This window comes from Malurus melanocephalus, unplaced genomic scaffold (assembly GCF_030028575.1).
Source record: "Malurus melanocephalus ecotype Western Australia unplaced genomic scaffold, MMel_1.1 scaffold_297, whole genome shotgun sequence".
In the NCBI taxonomy this organism is placed as follows: Eukaryota; Metazoa; Chordata; class Aves; order Passeriformes; family Maluridae; genus Malurus; species Malurus melanocephalus.
Genome location: NW_026623529.1, coordinates 216592 through 227700, shown reverse-complemented (window position 1 = coordinate 227700; position 11109 = coordinate 216592). Strand labels below are relative to the sequence as shown.

The window sequence follows — 11109 nt, the reverse complement described above, 5'->3', positions numbered from 1 at the left end:
CGGGCAGGCTGCGCCGGGGGCGGGGGCGGCCCGCCTCCAAACCCGCATCACCTCGGCGGCCGGAGGCGGCTGCCGCCACAGCGCCCTTGTTCCAGAGCAGTCACAGGCCACGGGCACCCTCGGCCTCCCCGCAGCCGCAGGGTCTGGGCACGCTGGCCGTGCCCGCTGCTCCGCGAGGGGTGCCCAGAGGGGCAGCAGTGCGAGCTCCAAGCCCCGGGCACTCTGCGTGAGCTTGGCGAGGGAGGGGATACGCGAAAAGGAAGGACCTGCTGGGTCAAACTGCTTTAATGTTGCCCTCGAGGGGGSAATTTCAGGTTCCCCATGGACAGTGTCACCGAGCATTCCCTCATCACACGCATTCCTTCATCTCCCACTGCCCGCTTAGATTTACAGCTGTTGTTTTCTGCCTGTTCTGGATGTACTTTCTTCACCTCCTAAGGGAGGGGGAAGCCTGTGCCCCACTGATGCTCCGTCTCTGCAGCTCTGCTGCATCTTCAAGGGGGAACACCGGTGGAACCGCAGTACCAGGCGGGGGCAAGCCCGCTGCCATCTCTGCACCATGCTGGGGCTCTCTCAGGTCACTGGGATAACCTGTCACTGAGTTAATCTTCTTTTCTCAGCGGGTCGATCAAAGACTGGGGAGCAGCATTTCCCCAGAGTGAGGACAGGGCCCGTAGGTCTCCCCGTGCATGGGAGAATAGGTGGGGTGCGAGGGACCCCTTTGTCCCCGCGTGGGCACGCCACTCCGCTGCACCAGGAGCGCGTGGCCGTGGAGCACCAAGGAAAGAAAAATAAAAAACAGCTCGGAAAAAGTCTGAAACTCCTTCTTCCACTCGTGTGCAGATGCGATTGGTGRGGGCAGAGGAGGGGGGAGCGGAGCGGGGGGCTCACTGCTCGCAGAGCAGCCGCACACCGTCCCCGCGCTGCCCCGGCCCCGCCGCCCGCTCCCATCTCGGCTCGGCCGCCACCGCTTCCCCTGTCCCGAGCAAACCGGGCCAGGAGCCACTACCCGGTCTGTCCGCCACCACCCGCTTCACGCCTTTCCCCGTCCGCGCCGACTCCTAGAGGGAATTCTGCAACCCTCTGGAGGCGTCGGGAACAGCTGCCGGAGCTCCCTCAAGCCCGCAAAAAGTTTCTTCTCCCTTGAGAAAAGGCGGTTTACAAAGTTCAGYCCCGCGAGAAGGAGCTGCGATCCGCACCGTCGCCTTCCCTCTCCCCGCGCCGGAGCGCAGAGCCCCGCGGCAGAACTGTGTGATTTGGGTTTCCTTCGCCYCCACCTCCCCTTCCACCTGAAGGAATTTATGACACAGATGAAAACTGAAACGGAGTTGGAGCGGCGGCCGAGAGACGCAGTGATGTCGCCGGGGGATTAAACGGGGTGGAGGTGATGTCACCGTGCCTGCACAGCAAAACGCACACATACACGCACACCCCCCACCCCCTGGAGGAGCGGGGCTGCCAAGGGAGCGCGATCGGCCCCACGTCACTCGTGCCACTGGTATAAATGCGGTCCCGCGATGTCCATGGCTGTCGGCGCGGCGGCTCCCGCGACTTGACTGCAGCAGGGCACCGGGAGGCAGCGTCGCTGAGCGCCTTCGGCTGCCGGGACCCGCGGGGCGGCGGCGGGCGGCGGCGGACGAGGAGGAGAAGGAGGAGGAAGAGGATGCTGCGCGCCTTGGTGGCGGTGTCCCTGTGGCTGCGGGTGAGCCCGCGGGCGCAGGGCGCGCCGTGCGAGGCGGTGCGCATCCCCATGTGCCGCTCCATGCCCTGGAACATCACCCGCATGCCCAACCACCTCCACCACAGCACCCAGGAAAACGCCGTCCTCGCTATCGAGCAGTACGAGGAGCTGGTGGCCACCGGCTGCAGCCCGGTCCTGCCCTTCTTCCTCTGCGCCATGTACGCCCCCATCTGCACCCTGGAGTTCCTCTACGACCCCATCAAGCCGTGCCGCTCCGTCTGCCAGCGCGCCCGCGACGGCTGCGAGCCCATCATGCGCCGCTACAACCACAGCTGGCCCGAGAGCCTGGCTTGCGACGACCTCCCCGTCTACGACCGCGGCGTCTGCATCTCCCCAGAGGCCATCGTCACCGACGTGCCGGAGGGTGAGAAGCCTGGGGGCAGCGGGCGGTGGCAGGGAGGATTCCCTCCACGCCCGCGGGACGCCCCGGGATGGGACGGGGGGGCTGCGGGACCCCCACGCTCCAGTCCTGGAGCCTCTTCCGACAGCTTTCATTCCCTGACGCACCTCTGTTTGCAGATGTGAAGTGGACGGACTTCACACAGGGCTTTATGGCGCCGGACAGACCCCTGGAGCCTGACTGCAGGAGCCGCGGCCAGGGTGAGCCTTGGACGACCCCCCGCCTCCATCTCCCCGGAGACAGGGTCCCTCTGACATCTCTCAACCTTTCTCCCTTCTCTTCCTTTGAAGAGCGGTGCAGGTGCAGAAAGACAAAGCCCACGCTGTCAAACTACTTGGCCAAGAACTACAGCTACAGTAAGTACATGGGGCAAAATGCTTCACTTTGCCTGTCCCACGCCCTCCTTGTGTGCCTGCAGTTAGACAGCTCTGTGTGGGTGCTGAACCCACACCGGGCCCCATCCAGCAAGTGTGGCATGAGACGTATGGCTCGAGCACAGCCTTTCCAAGWGGGTGTTTGCCGGGGAATACGTGGCTTTCCTCTTCCAAAATCGCCCTCCAGCAYACACCACGTGCAGGCAGTAGTAGCAATCACACAGATGATGGTGTGACATCAGCGCTTTTTCTGACAAAAGCGCTGAAATGTGGATAATGTGCTCTGGCACCAACAGGTTGCTCTGCAGAAAGGGTGGATTGCTGCTGCAAAGGACACTCCAGTAAAGGCAATTACGTCTGATGTGAGTGTGACCACTTGGCCAGCTCCTGTTTMCATCCAGCAGGGAGAATAAACAGGGATTTGCTACCCAAATAAAACTTGTAAATGTGTACCAGCTGCAGGAAAGTAAAAAGTTTTTAAAAATTCATATATGCTTTTACTTTACTAGCCAGTGTTCCATCTGGTGCAGAATTGTCAGAGATTAATTGAATTCAGTGACAATTTGTGCAATTTGCACATCCAAGGAGATGGCCAACAGTTTTATTTTATGTTGCATGCCATATTGGCAATAAAAATAAGTATTCACCCCTCTTCCCCCTTGGCTTYCCCCTGCCTCAGTTTTCTGATGGTGTGAGTCAGGAAGAACTCTAATTAAGATTAGATAAATGCCAGATTAAATGCCTCTAATGTCAATAGAAACCCCCTATTAACTATGAATTTAATATGAAGTGTTGTTGCATTTTGCACTTTATGGGTTTTTCTCTGGTGGTGTTTTTTTTTTCAAGTCATTTATCCAGTTCTTCTGCAGTRGGGTTATTATATGGTTCAATTCCTATTTGTTTGATATCAAATGAAAGCAAGTTTGTAGTTATTTCCTTCTTTGTTAGCATGTTTGGTGATGATAATCAATCTGAACATCTAGTTTAGGTAATTWTACAATTTTTTCTTTTTTATATTATTTTGGTGCATTTATATGACATATTCTTTTAATATAATTCCTTGGTCTGTGCCAGTACAACACAGTGATATGTTTAGGTGGAACAATGAGCTTCCACAATTGTCTGAAATATATGAAAAAATAGTGATATAAAATGACTGTTCCAAAATGAAATACAGGTGTTAGTCATGWAAATTCTGATTCTAGTGATTTCAGTGGGAGTGTTCCTTGAGTAAAACTTGTATGCTGGGGTCCAAAATTTAATTCCATTGAATTTGTTAAATCAAGATTTTGATTTTGAGATGTAAATTTTTATTCAGCATCCTCTGAGATAAAGAAACCTATTTATATGGAAAAAGAATTCAGGGCCAAGATTTAACAAGTTGAAAATAACTTTCTTCCTCAACTTCTTTAAAATAAGGCATACAGGCAAATTATACTTTTAGCTATCAGAACCAATCAGAMTTGAAAATGGATTGTGAGTATCCAAAACTGAAATTCCTCATGTGTTTTGTGTCTGTTATACATATCCTGATAAAGGTAGGACATAAACCCCAGACCACATTAAAAGTGCTGGTCTTCTGTTTTCTATGTGTGAAGTTTATTCCAGATGTTGTGAGGTTCATTTGAAGGCATTTGACCTGGTGGCTGGCAGGGGCAGCATTGATGCAGGCTGATCACTGTGCTCCCACACTTCTCGTGCATCTTTCATGGAAGAGTTTTTGGACAGTAAAACACATCCTAATTTAACATTTCCTAGAGACAAAGTCCTTTATGTAAAAATCATATTTAATTTATCGGATCTGGTATTTCTCGCAAGAGAGAAGGGATGAAATGCTGCAGTGGTAGGTACTGCCAGGGYTCATTGGTACAAACTTAGCCAGGGATCATTTCAGAGCAATCTAGGGTTTCACCTTCTTGCATCCATGCAGACATGCAGTTTTCCTCAATGAAARGTAAAAATACAAATAATTGTGTATTCAGAGTCAGAAGAACCTGCTTTAGTGTCTGGTTTATAGGAGGATCTCAATACTGGTGTGGAATCCAAAAGCAAAAGGTGGAAAAAAGTGTAGCTCAAGTAAATTATGGCAATTCTAARCCTCTTTGCTTTTTACTCAAGCCTTCCCTTCCTTGTTATATGTAAGAGAAGACCATAGTTACGGGTTACAATCTACAGGAAATTATTTTATTATTGAAAAGACTATTGAATTAATGACTACTCACTGTGAGGTAAATTATTCATTAATCAGAAATAGCCAGAGGTGGCTGGAGAATGGGTCAGATTTATTCAAAGGGTTTTTCAAGTTTGAGTTGAAGGAGCTGTTTATGTGTGTGATGCCAGGCAAGATTGGTTGGCCTGATCTGGCAAAAATTTAAGCACATGTTTAATTTCACAGTTGTCAACAGTCCTACTGAAAACCAAATTGAGATCAGGCCTCTGTTATTCCAAGCCACTGTTCATGCCCACACATGCAGAAGCCGTTCTAATTTCACCACTAAGGCAACAGCTTCCAAGTTAATGTTTTATTTAATTTGGAGATGTGTTTAAGTTTCTAAGAGTGTTTATTGTTCTCACTAGTCTATTTTTCTATTTGCAGTTATTCATGCTAAAGTGAAAAGCGTAGAAAGAGGGAACTGCAATGAGATAACGACTGTGGTTGATGTCAAAGACATACTCAAGTCTTCAACACCAATTCCTCTGTCCCAAGTGCCTCTTCTTACAAATTCCTCCTGCCAGTGCCCGCCTCTTCAACCGAAGCAGGATGTTCTCATCATGTGTTATGAGTGGCGCTCAAGGTGAGCCCTGGACGTGTGGTGCAGAAGGTGTGGGAGCTGGCTGTGAGAGATGGGAAGGGGATCAGCAAAGCTCCTTTCCTCATCACAGATGTGTTTTGTTGATAGTCTTTCTTAGGATAGCTCAYACATATATGCTACACGTTCCAGTTACAGTCCCAGCTGACTTTCTCCATTCCATCAGCCTCAGCTCTGTGCCACAGTGGGATGTTTACAAAAGTTGGCTCACACAAAGAGCATGAAATCTGGTGGCATTAGTGCTGACAGCATATTGCTTAAGGCATCATACAGCCTTTCAGGCACCTCTAGCTTGGGAGTGTTTTTCCAGGACCACTTTCCATAGGGATGAGCTGCTTCAGGTGCAACAAGCCCAATGGTGGCTGTAGATGAAGGTCTGTGTCAGCAGGACCAATAGGAAGGTATCGGGCTGCCTCACCAAGGGGGAGGGCAGGAGATGAAGCACATCATCTGTCAGCAGAGCTGCTGGAGTCACAGCCAGGCTTTCTCCACTGGCTTATCCATACTTTGGATCAGTTCCACCAGCGAGATGTTTCTGATCCCACAGCTGTACCGGCACCAGCCAAAGCTGCAGCTGTTGGAGCTCCAGCTCCCGGATGGCAGATGAAAAGTAAATAGTCTCAGAGCAGCTTTCCAGTCCTGCTGTATGATTAAAAGAAAAAACAAAACATAACTAACTTTACCAGACCTTTCATCTGGCAGTTAGCCTAGCCCCAGGCATGGAAGGAAATCCAGCATGCTGGTCTGGAGGGGAAGGAGTGATGAATCACAGCTCCCTTTTCTCCCTGGTTCCTTGCGGCAGGAAGGGGACATCCCAGCCCCGTTAGCACCCCAAGAGCACCAGTAGCAGCAGATGCCAGCAGGAGAGGTTGTGGTGTTTTAGGTCCTGTGTGGGCCTGTGTGTTGGGGTTGGAGGCAGGGCTGTCTGTAAAATGTGCAGGCTGGCTTTGCATATGGTGATGTTGCTGTCAATAGGTCATGCACACTTGTAAGGACCACAGAACACTTACTTGCAGGATGTGATGGGTCATATCCATATTTTTGATGAGTTTTATGTTAATATATGAAAAGCATTTTACAGGTCTTTAGGTTTCTAAATATTGCCATCTGATACCTTATTGCTTTAACGTTTTTTTTCTTGGTGAGCTAGCAAGCACAGTATTTTATTTTTGCCCAGCGCTTTGCACCTCCAGGTCTGGAGTATTTCACAAATACTCGTGTTAGTCATTTTAGGGATACAAGCTCTGACTCACGTTAAAGGACCATGACCAAAACTRCGATGGAGGAGCTCTGGGCTGCAGAGCTTTGTTGGAGAGGATCCTCTGGAGGCCACTAGGAAAGGGAGATTTCAAAAGTCAAAGATCACAATCTGCATCTCCGCTATTACGGAAAAAACCACAATTCACTAAATATCTTGTGATGGTTTTGAAAGGTCATTGAGGTTTTTAATTTCATATAGTGAACTAAAATGGATTTGAAAAAGAAACATAAACTATTATATGTGCTTCCTGTTGAACTCAGTGGCATGCAAACAGAAGGTTTTGAGTTACAGCAGTCCTTTTTTTTAAATGACAGAGGCAAAATGGGTGGAAGCTGTATCTCCTTTGCAGTCAATGGCAAAAAACCTACTGCCTGTTGTTRGGGTTAGAGCCTCACTGGATAATTTTACCTGAACCAAAGCTGAGCCAGATGTACCCCATATTGTGGTTTCATTCATAGCASCGTGGCCTTAGGATCAATCTCTACTCTGTCCTCGGAAAGAAAAGGAAATGTACAACATATTGTTGTGCAAACCCTAGTTCTTCAGGGTTTACTCTCATGTGAGGCCTCCCTTCTGTCTGGTCAAACTGGCTGCATGGTGGCAGATGCCTACGAGAGGCATTTTGCAGGGTATTTGAGCTGCTACGAGCAGCARCGCTATTCATGGAAACTGGAGGTCAGGCCCTGCTGTGCTGTTTAATCATCAGACAAAGCAGTGCTGCATGATGTTGTGTGCATTTATAATGATGTTTGGATGTTTCCAGCCAATGCTGGTGTCTAAGTAAAAATCCCCAGAAAAGAAAGAAAAAAAAGAAAAAAAAAGAGTGAAATTTATATTAGGTGATATTAAGGCCTGGTATCTCAACCAAGCAAAACAAAAAAAAACCCCAAAAAGTTCTTTCTGGGTTGGGACATAGAGGATGTGACATCAGACTGCTTTAGAAGAAACTTTTTCAGGAGCTGTTTAAGGCATATACATTTAATAGTAATATTTTTGTTTTGTTCATTTCATAACACCTAGACTCAATGTTTTCATGCAGGAGCTAGGCAGATTTCATTGGTAGGCAAATATCACTAACCATACATCTTCCAAATTCATCCTAAAACACTCATTAAGGAGTTAGATGTAGGAAACATCTTCATRTATTTATAGGTAGAAATGGATACAATTGTAAGTGCTGAAATAATTATATTATTATTTTGCAGGTGACCTGTATTAACTGGTGCATGTGAAGCATCTGCTTTTTATTTTTAATTCAGAAGTAAAATTCATTAGTTTAATCTACTATTTGCACAAACACACAGAGGGATATATGATATACCCTCATCCCATACATAAAAACTATCAGTACCAGTACCTGTGGGTGCATTTCAACCCAGTCTGTGTTAAATCATCTGGAMTGGTGTCTCAGGAAGTAAAATAAAAAACATCTATAACTTGTGTRTATTTCTTAATTTTTAGGTTGATGCTTCTTGATGGATGTCTGGTTGAAAAATGGAAGGACCAGCTAAACAGAAGATTTAAGGTAAATGCAACCCAAGAAAATAATGCTGATGCTCTTGATAAAAGGTTAAACACCTTTGTTTTACCTCAGTATTGGTTACTTTGATGGCTTTCAGCTATCTGTAACTTCTCTATCATTATGTTCACCTGAACATTTTCAGACCTCATAATTACACAAGTCTAAGTGAAAATTTGAAAATTTTAATCTTATGTTTTAGGGACTCTAAAATTCTATTTCTATTTTGTTTTACCTGGTGGGATGATCTTCATGTGAACTCTGGTTTCTTACAGTAATGTCTCTAGGAATTTCTTTCATATCACTGCTACCTCAAGCAGTGATGATACAAAAGTGAAGGTGAYATGCTGATGGGTATATATCCCACATTAGATAAGAAAGGAAGTTAAAATCCACCTCACTGGATTCAGGGTTTTTGCTGCATTAAAGATAGCAGTCTGGAGACGCACTTCTCACCAGGTACTCCCTACTAAGACCAACGCAAGATATTGGGCATTGTCTCTCTGGATTCAGKACACACTGGAAGGAAATTGTATAGTATAGAGACATGGGTGGCACATGRCGGGCTCAGCAGATGCCCTTGCTTTTTGGGGCTTCAGGATAGCGCTTGATATCACTCACTGCTTGTAAGCTCCTTTTTTTTAATGGAAGGAAAGGGTGGATTGAGAAAAGGTCTGCTTCTTCCTCCCACTTTTAGAGATGGAAGAAAGTTATTTCTGGGATTCAAAAATTTTTCAGAACATTAAGGTCATACATGTATGTTTAAGGACATACATGCATGTTTCATTATGAGTTGATTGATAGCAGCAAAAGAGATACAGGAATCCATAAGCAGAAGCTTTTAGATTACAGACCAGCTTCTTTCARAAAGTTGAATTCAATGCTTCTATCATACACGTTTCACTTACTTATGTGAAAACTAGATGTGGAAAAGAAAACAGGCTTTAAATCTTTCAAAAACAAATACATGGCAATTGCAGAGGATACCACGTGGGATTTAGAAGAATATTGACATATGGCTTGGACTCTTGAGATCCCTTAGTTGTCAACTTAATGGCCTGTCACTGGCACATAGTGTGTTTTAGTCACCTCCTCACACTGTTTTGTCAGTTCTAATTGTGCCTTAAAACATATTTGGGCATTAGTTTCCAGATTGTCAAATAGATGCATGACTGCCAAACAAAATACCCTTCAAAGCATGTGTCATTTCCTCTCATATTACTAGTTTCATAAACTAAATCTTCATTTAAACATGCTTCAGTGGGACACAACTAAATGTCTGCTGATAGTTTTTGTTTTATAAAGATGCATGAAATGGTCCTAATTACACAGATCCAGCATGGAGCTAGGTAGCACAGTGGCTTTATTTTAATGCCAGTCATTCATCCCTAAAGAATTGCCTCCAAATTTTTTATTGAGTTACCATTTAAAAAGAATATTTGAGCTGTCTGTCAACCACAGAAGACAGTTGTTAACATAACCACAACATGACTGGTCTTTTCTCTGGCCAGGACAAGAGTTTGAGTTGCAACAAGATCAGTGCAGAGGTACTAAATAAASTGGAGAGCACTTCTCTTGCACTGATCACTGGGTAAATCCCCGGCCTTTAGGAGTTTCAGAAGAAAAACTRATAGAGGGGAGAGGTGATACCCTTTGCAGGTTCTACTACATACCTTGTTTTCCTTTAAATGGGTATTTTTGTTCCTAGAGGTGAAAGACTGCAGTCTCTGCTGCTGTSTTATGGATCCCTCCAGGTTTTGGAGACCTAACCACTAAAACTYACTGTACAAACCTGTTTTGTAACTACTGCACTATTTGGGTTTGAAAATCTGACAGCTATTATCTTTTGTGAGCTCGTTCATCTAATTGCTTTTCAAAATTTCTCAGGGATGCTGCTGAGTAAAGCTGCAAGTGCCTTATTCAAACCATGCCATTGCAACTCTCAACACTGTGATTTCAGTGGTCATCTCTGTTTGTCTGTCCATAACATAAGCTGSTTCATGCCCAGTCCTCTCTGCCCCAGGGAAAAGCAGAAAGTAAATACCATCTTCCCTTGTAGCTGTGYGCTTAAATATATGTTGTGAAAGGATAGTTTGATTCCTGCATGCTTTTCTGAGAAAAAGTCAGGTAGCATATTCAGCAGGACAGCAAAGAAGGACCTCGCAGAGGACTTCCAGGGTGCTGATCCTGGCTTTTTGATGGCACAGTGCCAGCTCCCCTGGATTTCTGAAAAGGCAGTCACGTGCAGCATGCACATGAGATGGGCAATTGTCATTTCTATCCACTTTTGTTGTGGAAATTCCCTCCACCCGAGAGCACATGGCAGGTTCTCCCTGCAAGCATCCATAGCATGCTCACATCAATGGCCTTGCAATATGGAGCAMGAACCTGTTAAAGGCAGCATCAGTGGTTCAGGGTAGCTTTGATTAATTATGATTATAATTATGTCTTTCCCTAACTCATCCTCTTTGTCTTCTGCATTTCTGCAGAGGTGGGAACAGAGACTGCAAGAACAAAAGCGGCGAACTGCCCGCAGTAAGAACCAGAATTCAGGACGCAGTGGTCAGAGTGGAGCCSTGAAACTGCCAAGCAAGAACACCAACCCGCTGATCAGTGGCCCCAAAAAGGCTGTTAAAACAAGAAACAGCCAGAGAGAAATCAGCCCTAAGAAAGTATGAGTGTGAAATTCCCAGAAGGAAGGACTTTCCCTGCATGACAAGGGTCACAACCTGGCTTGGTCAGCATGTTTTATTCATCTGGAACTCATCRACTTAAAAAAATCATGTCAATTTATACATAGACCTTTTTGCTGCACTTTACTGTTAAAAGGTTGGCTTATCCTTTCAAGTCACTGCAAGCCATAGAGCATAGGTTTGCACTAATACGAGGTAGGCATATTCCAGCTGACTGAGCTTTTCTTTGGGCTCTGGTTTTCCACCTAGATAGAGCTTGGCTGCCAAAGGTTTTGACTCCTTGCACCAGTTGYCTGCTCTGCTTCCCTGCC

General features: G+C 46.2%; 2 protein-coding genes across 2 annotated transcripts in view; one reads left to right on the top strand and one right to left on the bottom strand.

Annotated features, from left to right (window-relative positions):
- The window catches only part of EPDR1 (ependymin related 1), a 31336-nt gene extending 30786 nt beyond the window's left edge, over nt 1-550 (bottom strand). Inside the window, exons 1-2 of the mRNA XM_057376964.1 lie at nt 432-550; nt 52-231 (exon numbers count right to left, since the gene is read on the bottom strand). Of these exons, the coding sequence (XP_057232947.1) occupies nt 52-231; nt 432-550 (299 nt within the window). The remainder of the gene's footprint in view (nt 1-51; nt 232-431) is intronic.
- A 351-nt stretch (nt 551-901) lies between these two features.
- SFRP4 (secreted frizzled related protein 4) lies at nt 902-11109 on the top strand. The gene is made up of 6 exons (XM_057376983.1): nt 902-2105; nt 2261-2341; nt 2432-2497; nt 5112-5310; nt 8048-8111; nt 10595-11109. The coding sequence occupies exons 1-6, from the start codon at nt 1505-1507 to the stop codon at nt 10781-10783; spliced, it is 1200 nt and encodes a 399-aa protein (XP_057232966.1). The 5' UTR covers nt 902-1504; the 3' UTR covers nt 10784-11109.